Source organism: Plasmodium malariae, assembly GCF_900090045.1.
Source record: "Plasmodium malariae genome assembly, chromosome: 2".
NCBI classification, from domain to species: Eukaryota; Apicomplexa; class Aconoidasida; order Haemosporida; family Plasmodiidae; genus Plasmodium; species Plasmodium malariae.
In genome coordinates this window covers 94,691-115,217 of record NC_041776.1, presented here as the reverse complement: position 1 = coordinate 115,217, position 20,527 = coordinate 94,691, and the positions used below count along the sequence as shown (strand labels likewise).

The 20,527-nt window shown below is 22.6% G+C and overlaps 3 protein-coding genes and 1 pseudogene across 3 annotated transcripts, besides 1 other annotated feature; 1 reads left to right on the top strand and 3 right to left on the bottom strand.

The window, feature by feature from the left end:
- Positions 1-821: 821 nt before the first annotated feature.
- Positions 822-6,071, top strand: MRP1 (ABC transporter C family member 1, putative; the record flags this gene model as incomplete). Its single annotated transcript, XM_029008588.1, has 1 exon — positions 822-6,071. One exon carries the CDS (start codon positions 822-824, stop codon positions 6,069-6,071), a length of 5,250 nt encoding a protein of 1,749 aa, XP_028860132.1.
- Positions 6,072-10,463: 4,392 nt separating this feature from the next.
- PmUG01_02011800 (Plasmodium exported protein, unknown function) lies at positions 10,464-11,503 on the bottom strand (the record flags this gene model as incomplete). The annotated part of the gene is made up of 2 exons (XM_029008587.1): positions 10,464-11,093; positions 11,300-11,503. 2 exons carry the CDS (start codon positions 11,501-11,503, stop codon positions 10,464-10,466), a joined length of 834 nt encoding a protein of 277 aa, XP_028860131.1.
- A 3,073-nt stretch (positions 11,504-14,576) lies between these two features.
- On the bottom strand, positions 14,577-14,873 carry PmUG01_02011700 (uncharacterized protein; the record flags this gene model as incomplete). The annotated part of the gene is made up of 1 exon (XM_029008584.1): positions 14,577-14,873. One exon carries the CDS (start codon positions 14,871-14,873, stop codon positions 14,577-14,579), a length of 297 nt encoding a protein of 98 aa, XP_028860130.1.
- A 2,713-nt stretch (positions 14,874-17,586) lies between these two features.
- On the bottom strand, positions 17,587-18,549 carry PmUG01_02011600 (annotated as a pseudogene).
- Positions 17,587-18,549: a sequence feature (Plasmodium exported protein, unknown function, pseudogene).
- Positions 18,550-20,527: the final 1,978 nt, after the last annotated feature.

Genomic DNA, 20,527 nt, shown 5'->3' with positions numbered 1-20,527 from the left:
AAGATTAATATATTATATTATTCAATAAATGGAAAAATTAATACTAACACATAAAACTTTTTTAAATATTATTTCTCATCAAAACATCGTTTCAACTTTTGAAATGCCCCAGTTTTATATTTGAAATTTTTTTAATATTCACGTTAATCCCTCAATATAAAAGCTTATAATGCATTTTTTTTGTTTTATATTTTCTTCTTATTTTACACCTTGATAAGATATAATGTACAGAAGGCGTTTAATTTCTATTTGATATTTATCTTTTAGTACAGTATTTATGTAAATATTTACATATAAGTCTTAAAATTATGTTATTTTTAAAATAAACATTCACTTTTTTGTTTTTATTTTAATTCTCTTATTACATCTACAAAGATTCATAAGAATATGTATTTTTTTTTTTTTAATATATGTATTATTTTGTACATAATAAGGACGTTCTCGGTAAAATAAATGCCATTTTATAAATATGTTTTAGTAATTAATTTTTTTAGTGTATTCATGAACATTAACAAAAACCAACCTTGTAAGAACATTTTGTGGTAATTATGAAGGTTCTATAACTATGTTTTTTATGCTTAAAGCTTTATTTTTAATATATCAATATGAACATTATTCAGTTTGTTTATAAATTATCGATTTTCTTTTTGTAACAAAGGGGTTTATATTTTTTTAAAAGTGCTATTATTTAATGGTTAGGTGAAAAGTTTTTATTTTTAATATATATCAGTATTACACTTCTCAATTTTTTTTTATGTATTATACTTACGTAAGAAAAATAAAGCAAATTAACATTGAATAACCATTTATTAAATTAAAATATGACTAAATATGAAAAAAAAGAAAAGAATTTAAATAACAACAATGAGAAAAAACAAACTGAATATGTGTCATTTTTTAGTTTTATAACCTTTCACTGGGTAACACGATTGCTATATAATATTAATAAGGAAGAAATTAAATTTCCGGAGTTACGAAAAAAAAGTTATGTGATATATTATACATCTAAATTGGAAGAAAATTTACGAAAAATAACTGCAAAAAAATATAGTTTTAATAAATTCTATAAAAAAAAGGAGGTTGATGTAAAAATTCCGTCTAATTCAAAGGACATAAAAAAAAACAAGGAATATAACATACATTACAATAATATTCTATGGTCAATCTTTAAAACGTTTAAGGTCCCTATAATATTAATAATTTTCTTTAATATTTTACATACCTTTTTCATAATTATCACTGGAGGATGTATAGATAAATATATGTTCATTTTGAGGGATAAAATTATTGCATCTTATCCCGTTTTTTTGAATAGCTCAAAAGTTATATTTGGATTATATATCGTTGCTTTATTATTTATAGAATTTCTTTTTGATTCTATTTTGAATTTTTACTATTATGAATTTCTGGTAAATATGGAAATATCTCTAATACATTTCCTCTACAGAATTAATTTATATAGTTATAATAATAATTTGATCAATCAGTATATAAATAAAGATGGAGGGGACTATTTATATGTGCTCGCAGATGATATAAAAAGAGATTATTCTTATAATAAAATTAATGAGACTTTTTGTGGTATAAATGAATATTATGGAAAAAATATTGATCTTTTGTTTAATAAAAATTTTTACAAAATAAATTTTTTTAAAAAGAAAAATATGATTAGAGAGGAAGACAAAATAGAAAAAGAGGATGCATCTAATTTAAATATTTATAACATAATGTTTTCAGATGTTCCGTCGTTAGTTCTATTTGTTGGTGCTATTATTAGTTTATGTAGTATAATTGTTAAGTTTCATATATCTTTTTATGTTTTTTATTTAAGGATGGGATCCAAAGCTGTAAAAACTGGAGTTTCACTTTCTATTGTACTATATAGCATAATGATTCTGTTCGAATTTTTACCAAGTTTATTTAAGAATAAATATTTAAAGTATAGAGACAAAAGAATTGATAATATGCACCATGTATTGAAAGAATTTAAATTAATAAAAATGTTTAATTGGGAATCATTTGCTTTTAATTATATAAACTTTTTTCGAATAAAAGAAATGAAATTTTGTAAAATAAGACTTTATTTGGGAACTGTAGGAATTTTCATAAATGCAGTATCATCTGATATAGTTGAAGTGGTGTTATTTTTTTTTTTTATAAGAGAAAAGTTAGATAATAAGAAGGAAATTAATTTTAGTTCAATTATTATGCCATTATATGTGTACAAATCTTTAATTTCAAGTGTTTCCAATTTTCCAAATTTAATGAATCATCTAATAGAAGGAATAGTAAATATTAAACGTATAACTAAATATGTAAATTACCATTTATATTATAGTGATATTAATAATTATTTTAAATATTTTTTAAAAAACAATAATTGTTCTAATATATTACATGTTACAACATGTTTACATAGTGACACAGAATATTATCCTACTTACAGAAAATATTATAAGAAACTAAAAAAGAGGCTTAGGAAAATCCTTTGCTTCCTCTTTTTTAGTAAAAGAAGTAAACATATAGATATAATAAATAGAAAAATATTATCAGATTTGTATTATAACAGAGATAAAAATGTTAAAAAAATATGTTTCCAGACTAGATTTAATTCGAGAAATAATGATAATAATATATATGTGAAAAAAGAGAAAAGAAATAACAATCATATTATTATAACTGAGAATAAAGAAACTGATATAATAATAAAATTACAAAATTGTTCTTTTGGCCAAATTAAAAAGGGTGATAACAAGTTTAACTACATTTTAAAGAATACGAACTTTAATTTAAAAAATAATACCATAGCAATAATCATTGGAAATGTTGGGTCAGGTAAAACTTCTTTTTTTCAATCCATTTTAGGGAAACTTAAATTGATACATGGTTGTTTTTATGTTAAAAGCTTTTTGTATAATATGCCTATTTTATATGTCCCTCAGGATTGCTGGTTGTCAATAGGGCATATCAGATCAATGATATTATTTGGAAATGAATATAATTCACAAATTTATCGTTATACAATTGTACAGAGTGAACTACTAAATGATTTAGCTTCCTTTAAAAATGGAGATATGCGATATATTAACGATGAACATAACTTAAGTAAAGGACAAAGGGTAAGAATTTCTTTAGCTCGAGCTTTGTATCATCACTACATGCATATGTATAAATTTAGTGTTTGTTGTGAAAAAGATATATATGTAAATAAAAGTATTAAAAAGGAAATCAGTGCAAATGAATTTTTAAATGATTTAAATGATGAGTGCACCTTTCTTAACCACATCGTTCCATTCAGTGAACACTCAATGAAAACCTACTTAATAGAGAAAAATATTTTCTATTTATATTTACTTGATGATGTGTTTACATCTTTAGACCCAGCCATATCTAAAAATATTTTTTATAATTTATTTTGCAAAGAGGAAAACAAAAGTTTTAAAGATTGTTGTAGTTTTGTTGTTTCTATGAATGAAAGCACATTTTCGAACTTTTTAACTAATGACATTATTGACAACATTCAGTATACGGTAGATATTTACGAGTTGGAGAGTGAAACACTAAAATATAGAGGAAGTATATCAGAATACATAGAAAGAAACAATATAAACATGAAAAAGGAAAATAATTTCAATAAAACAGAAATAAATATAGCTTACACAAAATTGAAGTTGGGTGATGAAACAGAAGAGTGCAATAAAAAACATAATGAAACAGAGTATGCAAAATGTAGTATTATACCATTAAAAGGGATAAATGAAAATGATTCCTTTACAATAAATAATGTTAGTGATGTAGAATCGAAAAAAAGTTGTTCATTCAATTCGTTGTATTTAAAAAATACCTACATTTTTAATATGAATAAAAAGTTGAATAGTGATAATATTAAAAAATTGGTAGGAGAACAATATTATATACATGAAAATCGAAATGTTAAGAAAAGTACATCACTAGAATTTAGATATAATGATTCTGTAACCCCTTCTGGTGCTTCTGATAGTGATGAAGATTCAATTTTTAAAGGAAACATACAATTAAAAACGTACACATGGTACTTTAGAAAAGTTGGGTATGTTGTACTATTGTATATACTAATTTTTATGTTTATATCTATATTCACAGATGAAATAAAATTTTTCATTTTAAGTATGATTAGTATAATTTCAAGAAATGATAAAAAACATTCTAATGAAATTCTACAACAGCAAGCTAAGTATCTAAAATTATTTGTGATCCTACCAATAATATCAGTAATAGCATCTTTTTTTTGCTTCATGTTTATAATCTATGGTACAGTAACGTCAGCGGTGAAAGTGCACACGGATGTTTTAAATTGTATTCTACGCGCACCTATATATATATATTATAATAGTAATTTAGGAAATATTATAAATAGGTTTGTTACTGATATATATTCATTAGATAATGGATTTTTAAAGAGAATTTATAAAGTTATATTTCTTTTTTTTAGACTTTTTTTTTCAGTAATTTTATTATTTTTTATGATGAAAGATTCTGTTATTATATTTCCTTTAATTGTTTTTTTAATTTATTTTTTTGTTTTTAAAAAATATTCCGAGGGATGTAAAGAAGCTCAAAGGGGTTACTTAAGGTGTCATTCCCCATTATGTAATATATATAGTAATACTATATTAGGGAAAAATATAATTAATTTATATGAAAAAAATTCTTACTATTTAAGTGTTTATGCACATTATGTAGACACACTCAGAAATTACTACCTTTTAAAGTGGGCAATAACTATATGGGCATCTTTTTATATTAGGCTGATCGTTCTAATATTGACTACTTACTTCATTATGCATCCTCAAATATTTTTTAATGGAAAAAATAAGCAACCAGGAGAAAAAAATGACGAGAAACTTATAAGTACAGTTGGATATTGTATAACATTTTCATCTAGACTTGGGATCCTTACAAAAATTTTGTTGTCTGACTACACTTTTGTGGAGAAAGAGATGTGTTGTGTGCAAAGATTAGAAGAATTCTCAGAATTGCCTAATGAGAAGAGCTGTTTAGATAAAGAAAAAGAACTAGTGGCAAAATGTAATGAGAAAAGAAAAAATGTAGTAAAAATTGAAGTGGATGGGCAAAATGAAGTGAAAAATATATCCAATTCAGATGAGGATTCATCTTTACCTATCATTAATATCCCCGCTTATGTGGATGAATCAAAAGAAAAGTATGGTATTTATTTTGAAAATGTGTTTGTTAGTTATAAGAAAAAATTCCTTTTAGACAAAAACAATTGTAAATACTGTTATATAGATGAAGAACCATCATTAAAAAATATTAATCTTTATGCTTTGAAAAATCAAAAAATTGGTATAGTAGGTAAATCGGGGTCAGGAAAAAGCACAATTATTTTATGTATTCTAGGATTAATTGATATTAATAGTGGAAAAATAACAATAGAAGGTAGAGATATTAGAACTATTCATAGAAAGGAGAAAAATAGTATAATTAGTGTATTACCACAATCTTCTTTTGTTTTTCATAATTGGAATGTAAGAACATTTATTGATCCATATAAAAATTTTACAGATAAAGAAATTGTTGAATCTTTCAATTTAATTGGTATAAATTTAAGTATCAACGATTTGGATAAATATATATATATAAAAAAGGAGGAGAATGTAGTTAATGAGACAAGAAAAAAAGAAAAAAAAAAAAGGAAAGAAAAGATAGACGCTTTAAGTAATACTATTCCTTTAACGGATGGTTGCATACGGTATCTTTCGTTAGTTCGACTTTATTTGAATAGGAATAAATATAAATTTATATTAATTGATGAAATTCCTACTTTCGCTTTTAATAATATTGATTCGTATTTTAATCATTTTTTGAATAGTAACGCAAAACCATTCAATTACATTATAAGAAATTATTTTCCAAATAACACAGTTTTGATTATTTCTCATGACACTAATACATTGTCTTGTTGTGATTTTATATATGTGTTAAAAAACGGGGAAATCACTTATCGCTGTAGTTGTAAAGATATAAAAACGCAATCGGAATTAGCGGACTTATTAGAGAAAGACTGTTGATGAAGGAGTTTTATCCATGTGCAAATATATTATATATATATATATATAATAGTATGTGCCGTTTGCAAATTTTCACTATGTTAAAAATAATCTTGTAATCGTATGATTTGCATATATACATACATATATATATATACATGTATACATTTATATATATGTATATATATTTATTTATCACTTTCGTTTAGTGTCCATTCCATTTCCATAATGAACAAATAAAATGAATTATAATTTTTTGTACCTTTCAAATGTTATGGGCTTAAAAGATATAGTTTTTTCTCCTTGTCCCTCTCTTTTTTTTTTTTTTTTTTTTTGTTCTATTCTCTTTTGTTTTCATTTATTCTTCTCTGTTACTATATATTAATCTAACAAAAAAGAATAGTTCTTAAAACTCATTAAATATGAATAATAATCATACGAATAAATGGGTCATTATAACGAAAATTATAAATGTGCCAAAATAAATACATAGTAATTCTTGGCCTATTATTACACTTATATATTGATATTGTACATGTATGTAAATGTATAATACAACATGTTTTTTGCGTGAAAAGAACTATGAAGTTTTGTATTTAACTATTGTTAACTTTAAAAGGAAAGTTTATTTTATATTATCAGTTTTTATTTTGCATAATATGAGTAATAAGCATCAAAAAAACAATTTTTTTTTTTCTTAGTTTATCAGTTACAATATGTAGTAATTTCAAATTATGCAGTTTTGCGCACACATGATAAGATAATATAAAATAAAAATATGAGTGCTAATTTTTATAGATAATAATGTTCGCATACAAAATTCAGCTGTTCCTCCGGATGGTTCATGAAACACAATAAAAGGGTATTCACATATATAAGAGCTTTATTTTTCTGCGTGTCCATTTGTTTGTTTTTTCTGTTTTTACATGTTTGGGAGAATTTTTTTTATTTGGCAGATAATCTGGCAGTTTTATTTTTATGTACTATATATTATTACACATGTTTTTGTAGTGTGTATATACAAATACTACTATATAAACAACAATGAGGTGCTTATTATTTTTTTTTTTTTTTAAATAAATTTGTAGGATGTTTCATTTCTTTCCATTATTTCTGTATTTTGTTTAATAAGATAAAAATTAAAACAAAAAATTTAAAAAATTATTAATACTTTTTTTTACTTTGTTTAAATAAATAGACATTTCTGCGAATAATGGATATACCCCTTATGATTGGGTGAAAGGTCCGTGGTTTTGAATTCATAATTTACGAGGATTATGGTTAAATGCGTGTAGTTGATGGAGAGAAAATAAAAGCCATGAGGGAAGGATAAAATAGTGCAAAGGAATGATAAATTAATAATCAATTAAATGGTACGTGAAAAATAGTTAGGGTCAGGCAGATTACAAAGGGAAAAATCTAAGGCGGGGGAGGTAGAAAACCTATGAGAGTTCTTTTTTGTCCTTTTCAAAAGAAACAATGGAAAGGTACGATAATAACGATAAAGCAGTTTATTGAGAAAAACGAGAAATATACCTTCGTTTTTCCTTTTTTTTTTTTCATTTAAGGGGAAATGGATAGTTATACATATATATATATATATATATATATATATATACGTATATTCCATCCGGGGTACCTAAATAATTATATGACCTTTTTGTTGAGCTTTGTGATATATGAACTAGGAAATAGTTCCTTAAGAACATGGAATAATTGTACAAATTGTAGATGACTTTATTTTCCGTGGGGTGTTGTGAACATGAAGGTAAACTTTTGTTTTAGAGTCTGTTGTGGCTTATCCCCCCCATTTTTAAAGTTACTCTTAAAATTACATTAAATAGTTGCAATATAATAATTGTATGAAATAAATGAAACATGTGTTTTTTATTAACATGAATTTTATTGTATCTATCTATTTACGTGTGATTATGCTTTTGATACATTTTTAAGTTATTAAATATTTACTTCAGAAAAAAATTACATTTTTTCTAAATACACACAATGAATATATAATTTATTTACACACTTGTTGTTGCTTGGTGTTGTGTATATATTTATTTTTATGTTATATTCACTACTGTAATACAGCGTGAAAAAAACAAAAAGAATTTTTCCTGTTTGTGACTTAACAACCTCTGGGTGCAGCAAACATAAGAGTAAACTTGTTCATTTTATTTAGGTTCAACTCAACTGGTTGGATAACATTTGTTTTGAGTAAAAATATGTATACTATGTATATATAGTTCTAACGTAACTATGGTATTATAAAAAAGTATAAGTCTTGCAATTTTAAAATATAAATTTTTTTTATATATTATATATACGTGTTATATATTCAATTTGGATAAGTCGTCTTGTGTACATATAAAAGCTTTTAATACGAATTTTTGTTGTGCAATGCAGTTTTTTTTTTTTTTTTTTTTTTTTTTTCGAGCTTTAATTTATTATTATATAACAAAATGGTAAATTTTTAAATGAGGTTTTCCTATATATAAGTACAGTGAATTTTTTTTTTGGTAAGGAATTCGTTAAATTGTTTTTTTTTTTTTTTGTACTCTATATATACGGTAATTATATAAACGTACATGCATATATGTATGTATGTGTGTCCATATGTATGTATGTGTGTACATATGTATGTATGTGTGTACATATGTATGTATGTGTGTACATATGTATGTATGTGTGTACATATGTATGTATGTGTGTACATATGTATGTATGTGTGTACATATGTATGTATATATGTATAAATGTCTGTATGGTATAAGAGCAGCACGCTAGTAATGCTCACATAAATTGTTAAATATATATGTGTAAAAAGCTTTATTTGGCGTTTTTTTTTTTTTTTTTTTATAAAGTGGAATAACGAAGGCTAGTTCATTTTATTTTATAAAAAATTCATATTCTTTTAATAAATTTGTATATCTATGAATGTGTATAAGTTTTAATAATTAATATATGAGTATATATGCATATATAGTAATATGTTTGTATTTGTTTATATATAAACGCATAATATTGTGCTGTTCGTAATACGTAAAAATATGTTATGAAGTAAATTTAAAAAAATCCTGAAAATTTAACTGGAGAGTGTGCAATAAACTATTACAGCACATTTGGTCAAATATGCATATAATATATGCATACATATATAATCCAGTGTGAATGTAAGCTAGCTTCAGGAATGTACAATATGGGGATATGTATAAAGAGAAAGCTATATTTTTTTTTTTTTTTTTACATATATTTTGTTCATAAAAATAATATTTTTTTCCAGCTTCAAAATTTATAAAAAATATAAGGGAGAACTAATTGAATAAGGCAGACAAATTTAATTAAAAAAAAAATATATTAATATTCAAAAAGTTGGTTTGCACACACAATTTTTAAACTCATTATATATATATATATATATATTTATCATGCTGTGAAAACAAAATGAGATATTGAATTTAAATGTACAATATTGCCATATTTTTTTATATTCAACTAAAAATACATTTTTTCATCTTAATGGATGGCAATAAATAAGTTTATTTTTATTTTAATAATTAGTACTTGAGAACAATTATTGAGAGATAATAAGTTTGGGGACACTTAAAAAATTAATGAACGAAAAAAACAAAAAAAAAACAAAAAAACAAAAAAACAAAAAAACAAAAAAAAACAAATTATGTACTTTTTAATATATAAATATTTTTAAAATTTTATTAATAATTATGAACATACAAGAATTTTTTTTTGGAGCGTCTAAGAATAATTAATCTTTTATATATGGAAATAATGAATTAAAATATATAAATATATCAAGGGTTGATAAGAAACTCAATTTGGCTACCATTATTATGTTGATTTGTGTTGTTTACGTTGGTACTTCATACATTTTATTATTATTATTTGTTAAAATATGATAATTTATATGTATATATAATAATACAAAACCAATAAAATGTAAAGTCAAAAAACATAAATTTATTAAAAAGGGAAATGTATAATTTAAAAGTGTAACAGAAAAATATACATGAAAAATTTAATTTCATTAAATATTATGCGTCCAAAAAAAATAAAAAATAATGCAAAATCATTAATAGTAAAAAATAAGCCTCATACCATATTATGTTAAATAATTGTGTCTTTGTAAGAAAATAATATTTTACACTTTATTTTACATATTAATTTTTGATTTTTTTTTTTTTTTTTTTTTTTTTTTTTCAAATCTTTATTTTGTCAGATGAATTTTATTATATATTTCATTTCTACTTCTGCTGCTCTGTTTTTATCCTTTAAAATATCGAAAAAGATATTTTTTTGAGTATAAGCTCTTTTTATGTTTTGTTCATTATAACATATGTTCACATGCGTTTTATTTTTTTTTTTTTTTTGGGAATGTTTATTTAAAAATCAAATTTATGAAACAAATTTTTCAAACTGCTCTTGCAATTTATTAAAGGCCATAAAAATTGTATCTCTAGAAAACTCATTGAACAAATAAAGTCTTTCTTTTATGAATTTTGTAAATTCCTCATTAGAAGGTTTTTTACGCATAAAACCTTTAAAAGCAGAACGGTTATCATTGTCAAATCTAAACAATTTTTTAATAAGTACATCATATACAAAATACCAACATTTTAATTGTTCTTTTTTTGGTATGTTAAGATTATTAGATAACATCATAACCTTCTGATACATAAGATCCGCCACCTTAATATATTTTTTATTATGTAGCTCACATAAACCATAAAAAATGTTAGAGAACACGTTTTTTTTTGTTTTAGAATTAACTGCATCTTTTATTTTATCCTTTATATCATCTGTTAAAAATATATAAACATCTGAACCGTTAATAAAGGATTCTACTTCATCATGAGTAAGGAAACACAGATTATCATTTTCATTTTCATCTACCGCATAACTGTCACGTACTAAATTACTACTCATTAATGAATGAGTTTCCATTTCTCCAGCTAATGACCTTGAGTATCTTCTTCTATTTAATTGTAAATTTAAGACTTCATCATTTTTAGGAATAAACATATTCTATAACGTTTGAAAACAAAATTTAATATTATAATAAGATGTTGACAATTTTTACAAAACTAAAGAGTCAGTAAATAATTTAAAATGTTGCGGGAAAAGGGCACTCATAATGCTCATACGTATATATATACATATGTGCATGTGCGTACATATGTGGGTATAACTTTTTTATTATGTGTTCTTTTACAATTTCAACTATGTCTTACTAGTAGGGCAATACATAAAAGTGTGCACATGGATATTATAAAAATCTTTTTATTACGTAGTATATATTTCGTTAAATTTATGTTTTCATTAGAGTTTGTTTGATTACACCCAGGTGTATTTGTAACGACATGTTTACATACTGCTTTACAGTTAAGTGATGACCTTGGAGGTTGAACAGCAGTTGATTCGCTACAACGTGCCATGGTCTTAAAGTTATATTTTTAAAATTAAAAAGCAAAATGTTAATACTGTAATTATTTTATTATATTTTATTTATTTATTTTTTTTTTTCTCTCTATATGGTATTGTGTAAATGCATTAACAATTTCAATTTTTAACGTTATATTAATTAATATATTTTTACCCTATACATACAACATATGTACATATATATGTATAAACGGAGAAAAATAGTTGCAAAAAATAAATATTAGCTTAAAAATATATAAGCAACTGAAGAGCATAAAATAATATTGTATACTGTTGTCAAAAATTTGCTTTTTCGTTCAATAGAAGTGCTATTGCACTTATTAATTTGCTTTATATATATTATGACATATATATATATATATATATATATATTATGAAATAGAAGTAATAAAATATTAATGGTTTATAGTTATATAATATACAAAAAAAACAGTTCTTTTCTTTTCTTTTCTTTCTATTCTTTTCTTTTCTTTTCTTTTCTTTTTTTTTTTTTTTTTTTTTTTTTTAAATTTATGCATTATTCTGTTTTAAAGCCAATGCATTTTTTTAATTAAATAGTTTTTTTTTTTTTTTTTTTTCTCTCTTTATAAATATTATTATCACATTAAAAGGAATAATTTCTAAAATGTTTTAAGTAAAAAAAAAAAAATATATATATATATGTATATATTAAAATAAATTATATAGTATATAATTTTCTTTTTACATAGAATATAAATTAAAACACATAACAACATCGTAAGGATATAGATAGTTATTAGTAATATATAGAGTGCATTGTTACGATTAAAAATTGCATACCTAAAATGAAAAAAAATGTTCTATTTTTTTTTTTTTTTTAGTATATATTATTATATTATATTTAATCATAAAAATATATAAAATAATATATATTTATATAAATATATAGAAGATAAATACTTGTATGTATTTTTCTTTTTATTTTGACTTTTTATATAACTACAACTATGGGCAACGCATTTTTTCCCCCCTTAATGAGGGTATTGAATTAATTAAAATATGTTATTATATTAGCATAAAAAATATTACGTCTTATTTATTACAACGAACATTTAACGGTTTAAAAAGGAAGGAAAATAGCGAAAAATTATAATTAATATTTTAGATTAAAAACGATTTATATTAAAACATGTAATAATAGTAATATGGTTGTCAGCTTTACTACCATTACTGTTACTGTTACTATTACTATTTCTTTTGCTGTTAGCGCTACTTTTAAGTTAATAATATGGTAGTTTTTTAAATATATATTTTTTTATTAAACTCAGTTTTGTTATTTACTCCAGCTTATATATATGTATATAATATGAGGTTGACTGTTGTATACAGTGTTCAGAACGCGGATGTTCTATTTATACCAGTGTAACTTTACATTAACATGTATCTACGTATGCATATATGTACGTATGTATATATACACCTACATATGAGTGTTTATATATATATATATATATTATGCTATTTTTTAATTTATTGTTTTTAAATGAAATGAAAAGTTATTGAAAAACTAAGGGAAAACAAAAGCTGTTAACAAATGTATGGTACTCCTATTTTTATTTTTTGAATTAAAATATATTTTGAATGTGTAATAAACAATTTGATATGTAGTTCGGATTATACTACAATAGCAATTACTGTTATTACATTTAACTTCATTTACATATATATATATATTTGTATATGTATATGTATATGCATTTGTATTTTTAATTGTATTTTTATTTATTTTTGTAAGTATGAACAGTTTTATTTTGTATATATGTGTATTATCATTAAGGTTCTATATATATACCAAAAAAAAAAAAAAAAAAAAGAAACATCAGATAATATACACTTTGTATGAGGTATTCTTGTAAGTTATATTTCCATGCATCCAAGTGATGCATTAAATATTAAGAAAAGGATGCGTTGTGTATATGCCCGTTTTATTTCTATAAAATTAAGAGGGGAATATAAATTATAAGTATAATATTTAACTCTTTTTTTTTTTTTTTACATAAATACATAAATAGGAAAATGTAATATAAATAATAAGTGGAAAAGAAGTGGTACAAGGTGCAATTAGTAGTGGTATTGGTAAGACTATTATTATATAGCATACGTACATGTGCTTTATTATGGGTATGTACAAACGTATATACGTATACATACATACATACATACATATATGCACATATATATAAGGACTTCTTTTCCCGTTTGTGTAATTCCATTACTTAACTACTTGATTCTTGACGCTTTGGAACAATATGCGAAATATTGCATTTTTGTAGTTATTCATTGCAAGTCTTTTCGTCCCATAAAATTATCATGAGATAAATACAACTACTCTATAAGGTACTGTCCTTTTTTTTTTTTTTTTTTTTTTTTTTGATTAATTTAATTTAATTTAATTTTATTTATAATAGTTAAATAATGTGAATGAGAATAATCAATAATAATATAGTGCAATAATATTGGTTTCGCTTAATTGTAAAGGATAATAGGTAAAAAAAATTATCGTTTTTGTAACTGTAAAAATAATTGTAGTATGAAGTTTTAACAATATATTAATAAAATGAGGTTTAAAGTTATGCTAGAATTTTCCCATGAACTAACAAAAAAAAAAAAATTTTACATACAAATACTTATATATATACGTACATATATATATATATATATATATACCATTGTTTAAATGTGATAAATATGAAAATATGTATAGAGTACTGTATTGCGATCATATATTTTAGAAATGTAAATTGTACTGTAACGTGTATAAGGTAGGTGTGTATATAAGGAAAGATAAATACATAACTATACACAACATGTGTTATTAACATATTAACATAAATTCATATTAACAGATTGACATATTAACAGATTGTCATATTAACTTGCATGGGTTTCTTCTACTATGCTTCAATCCCAAATGCCTATTTTTCCCTATCTTTTGTGGGTTATGTATTATGTATATGATATGCTCATTATATGCCCTAAAATTTACATATGGTGTTAAACCATATTAACTTTTTTATGCTCAAGATAAATATAATTTTCATCTAATTAGGTTAACATTTGATAAAAAGATAAATAAAAACACAAAAATAAAAATAAGCTTTTTAAGTGAGGTGTGTTTCCTGGTACATCAAATAATTTAATAATTTTGCAACCCAGAATTAGAAATAATGCAAATGATAACATGATTAGTGGTAAGAAGTCATCAGGAAAACGTGAATTATCTATTAAACTCAAATAAGATGGTTTATGTTCCTTAACATTGTTATGTGTGTTGGATTCCCTTTCACTTGATCCATTGTTTAGTTCCTCAATCATTTCTTCTAGAGCACTTAAGTCATTCATTTTGAATATATATTATTACTACTTCTACTGTTACCGAGGGTGCTCGAACTACTGCTTCTGCTACACTGCAATTACTACAGCTATTACTCCTACTTCTCGTTCTAGTTCTTCTTCCAGTATTACTACTACTGATCTATACTATATTTTTATCAACCTGTATGTACATCGATTTTTTTTTGGTAAAATAATCATATATTATCTATGTACCTACGTTAACGTACATAAAGCATAAAGATGTGATACATAAAATGAAACATTATAGTGAAAAAAAAAATATTAAAAAAGAAAGTTTTATTTTATTCTTATTTTATTCTTATTCTATTCTTATTTTTATATATTTGTATTTTTTAATTTTTCTAGAGGTATATTCCCCATTTAGGACAATGGTATACGTCTTATGTATAATATTACAATAAATTATAGTAACAATTTTGAGAGAAATTTTTTTTTTTTTTTTTTTTTAATATTTAATGAGTAAATTACCACTTCTACAACACATACGCATATATATATATATATATATATAAAATTTTATACAAACATATAAACTTATTATTTACCTTGTGAATCCCTTTTGAATGTTTAGAACAAAAAATTTCGTTAATGACAACGGGCCCCTTTTTTTTTAATGTACTATTATATATATTTTTGGAGAGTGCATAAAATAATAATAAAAAAAAATATATATATCTTATAAATTAAAAAATGTAATCTCTTATGGTGTAGAAAAAATTTAATTTTACAACTCCATTGAAATAAATTTTTAAAGTATTCTTATTTCCGTTGTGAGATAAATAAATATAAAGGCGATGTAATATACGTACATATATATATATATATATATATATATTTGGACTAAAATTTAAAAGAAATACGTAATTTTTCACGTGTATGTTCATAAATATGTAAACGTATTAAATATATATATTATTCGTAAAACTACAAAAAAAAAAAAAAAAAAAAAGGAGAGTTCTAATTTTTGAAATAATTTGTGTTATATATTGTATTTTAAAATATATTTATTAATGTTAGAAAAAAAGTATCTTTAATTTTTTTTTTTATTATATATAAAAAAAAAAATACAAATTTTTTAAAAATTCTACAGCGGTAAATACAAAAAAAAAAAAAAAAAAAGCTTCTTATTCTGTTATTTTATTATATTACATTTCATTATATTTTATTATATTTCATTAAGTTTTATATTTTATTATATTTCATTAAGTTTTATATTTTATTATTATGTTCTATTTTTTCATGCCGTATATTGACTAGTTCAGGGGAATAACATTATTATATGTACTACCTTTTATTATTCTATGCATGCTAGATTTCCATTAATATATTTTTTATAGTTTTAACAAAATAATAATCTTTTAATTTACTAACACAAAGTATATATTTCAAAATTAACGTTTTTTTATATATTATATTATTTGAAGAAAATTAAAATTTGTGAAAAATATGTATACAAGAACAAATAGAAAATAAAAAACTGTTAAACGGTAGTTTTAGCATAATTAAATGTAAGTTTTTAAAAATTGAGAGAAATATAATAAAAATGTATTTTTTTATTTATTTATTTATTTATTTTTTTATTTATTTATTTATTTTTTTTTTTCCATTTAAAAATGTAAGTCTGTATTTACATGTCCATTCTCTTATAGAATAATAGATAATCATGGAAATTAAACAAAAATGAACGAACTAATTAGTGAAGTCGGGGCATTCTGGATAATACATAAATATATACATATATATATGTATATAAATAAACAGGTATATATTTGCAGTGTTAATAAAAGCAATTTTCTTGTTTATTTGGATAATTTTTTTTTTTTTTTTTTTAAAGTGAAAGTTTGAATTATATATATATATGGGTTTCCTTTTCAATGTTTATGAGGAATATTTTCCAAATTTTTAAAATAATATAGTGGAGGGTAAGAACTATGTGGTAGTACATTTCTATTTAACTTAAGAAAATAAAAATAAATATAAAAATAATATAATTTAAATATAAGCTACAACATATGTATGCGAGAACATAAGTATATATATATATATATATATATATATATATATATATATATATATATATATATATATATATATATATATATATTTATATTTATATTTGTATTTGTAATATGTTTTTATATAACAGTCATTATGATGCACGCTTATCATGTTCTACTGATTAAAATTCAGCTTTGGGCATTAATAAGCTAGGTCTTTCTTCAAGTTTTTACTTCATATTATTTTATTTTTATTTATTCTTTAAAATATACGTTTTATAATTATGAAACATTTTCAAAGGTTTAATAATAAATAATTATTTCACTTATTTTACAAAAAAAAAAAAAAAAAAAAAAAAAAAAAAAAAAAAGTTAACAGTGATATAATTATAATAATATGAAGATGATAAATAATTCCATAAAAAGATGATAAAAAGTAAGACACAAAAAAAACAAAAACAAAAACTTAAAATATATTATTTGTGTGGGGATTTATTTTCAAGGTCCGAAGGTCGAAAGTAAAAATAGTATGATCTCTTGCTGCATATCCATATGTACGTGCATACATGCACATACGTTATGCATATAATACGCTCACGTTATGCTTACATTACGCATGTTACAATATTATCCTTCTTTTCATGCAATATAAAATTTTTTTTTTTTTTTTTGTTTTTCCTTTTTCCCTTTTTTTACACCTTTTACACTTCCACAATAATTTCCGATTGGTGGATTCGATCCCATTCCTCCTTGACCATATTTAAAAACCATAAAAAGTCTTCCTTAGCACCTCTAATTAATTCTTCTGCTAACTGCTCTCTTGTTTCTAAACTGAGATGCTCATCGTGTAAGAAATAGTTCAAATCCCCATGTATACTGTATAAATATCTATACCATCCTTGATTCCACATTTCATCCCTACAACTTTCATCAATGTTATGTTCCTCAGCATATGCAGTATACCTTTGTATCATATTCTCAACAGTCTCATGCCACATTTGATTTACTCTAAAAACTAAATCGTCTAGTTGAATATTATGTACTTCTTCTGCTAGTTCATATGATTCCGGTTCTGTATCAGCTACCGTTGGGTAATTGGCCAATAAATTTAACGTATTATTCATTTCTTCATCTTCTTCGCCGTACAAACGACCAAGCTTATCAAATGCACATACTCGTTCTGCCTCTAATATTCGTTCGTATATCTGCCTTCCTTTTTTACTACTATAATAGGGAGTTTCATTTTTTCCACACACATACTGCACTGCATTTCTATAACAAAAAAGAAGTTACTTCCATTACTATTATTACAACTGCAATTGTAGTCGTTATTAATGCTACGTTAAGTGGTGTTCATTATTTTATCATTTTATTTTATTTTTTATTTTTGCATATAAAAAATTACGGGCAATAAGGTAAATGCGCGCAAATTCGTTACGTGTGCTTAACACACGTATGCGTTTAACGTGTACCCATATATATACATGCATACTCATACATACATAAATACCCATATGTATACCCATAAACGCACATCCATACACACATATATACGTACGACAGGGGATGCAAATATCTATTAAGTTTTACTTCATGTTGTAAGAAAAATGGGAAGGCAAATACATAGAGCTTATAACTATAATACTTAATAAAATAAAAATCATGTGTATTCTTGTATTTTTACATTTTAACATCAAAAATGTTAGAGGTAAGATGGTTATAACTTGTCCTTTTTTTGCTTGATCATATTTATTTGTAGAAGTCGAATTATCGTTTGTTTTAATGTTGCATTTCTTCATTTTAAATAATTATTTCTCTAAAATTTTGAAAAGATTTATTTAACTATATGGAAGTCATTCGCTGTTCCTTTTTTTTTTTTTTTTTAACAATTATATATATCTACATAGGTATATATAATATATATATACACTCTCTTTTTCAAAAACAGAAATTTTTAAAATTTAAAAATGTATGTGTATAATTGTATAAATGTATATATAATGAAAAAAAAAAATTATATTATAAAATAATAAAAATAGAATATTACTGCATCACTACATCATTGTTTTATTGTGTTATTATGCATGTATAATTTTTTACATTTTTTTAGAGATAAGGAAAAGGAAAAAAAAAAAAAAAAAAGAACGTAAAGGTCTAGAAAGAAAAAAATCTTTTTAATTTTCTCATTTAAAATTTTTTAATAATATATAAAGGTACCAAATATAACTATATATATAAATGTAAATATATATGTAGATATATTTATTTATTTATTTATATTTTTAGCTAATAAATAAGAATTGCCATTGTAAAGTTGTGCTACCATTTTATTCATCTCAGCTGAAACTGTTTTAAAATTGAACATTAATAATATAATTTTTTTTTAAGAAAAAAAAAAAGGTATTTCCCGTCAAATATTTGTTATAATTTTATGCGTACATGTAGCTATATACATATATATATTATTATATATAAATTTTAATCTTATAATTTTTTTTTTTTTTTTTTTATATATATATAGATATAGATATCTATATCTATATATATCTAGATTTATATATATTTTAGAATATAAACTTAAAAATTATGTACTACTAAAATATATAAATATTTATAAAGTACATGATAAATTACGTTAAGCATGCATTAAAAGTACAAAACTAGAGTGATCGCGTTCTTGTACTTATTTTTTGTACAGCCATTTTTCAGAATATTCCATAATTTCAATTTTTATTCATACATATAAATATATATTATAATAAGAACACTCACCAATATTATGATTATTGTTAGAAGTAGTGGTAGTACGATTATTATCTTAATCCAATTTCAATTCACTGAACTAGTAAGTATTATATTTTATCCCGGTAAAGTTTATAGGGATTAACAATAATATAACTTCTGCATCATAATGTATTAAATTGGTATGGGCTGCTATGTATATTATGTACAAAATTAAAAATAGTAAGACTTTTTTTTTTAAAATAATATTATTATATTTTTATGGAGTTTTACAAATATGAAAATTAAGAATCTTTAACGTATTTCTGATACGCACATTTATATATTATTATTATATATGGCGTGGAAAAAGGAAAAAATATAATGGTATACAATATATATATATATATATATATAATATTATAAAAAGTAGTGGAAATTATTTTATTTTGTTTTATTTTTTTTATTAATCATATTTTATATTATTTACTTAAGAGAACATGTTCGCCTCTTTACTCTTGAATTACATTTGTTTATCGTACTAATAATTTATCGAATTACTACATATAATGGCAGTAATTATATTTTTAAATTTTTGAAAATTCGTACAAAGGTTAGAGTTACTGGATTATTAGTTTGTACGTTTTATACATAATTAATTTATCAGGTGTGTTTTTTTTTTTCTAGTTCTTTTTCTTTTTCTATTTCTTTTTCAATTTCTTTTTCAATTTCTTTTTCTATTTCTTTTTCAATTTCTTTTTCTATTTTGTTTTCAATTTCTTTTTCAATTTCTTTTTCTATTTCGTTTTCTATTTCGTTTTCTATTTCGTTTTCTATTTCTTTTTTTATTTTCCATTTTTTTTTTTTTTTTATTAGCCAATTTTAGAATATTCCTTTTAATCTACTATTTGGTGTAGTAAA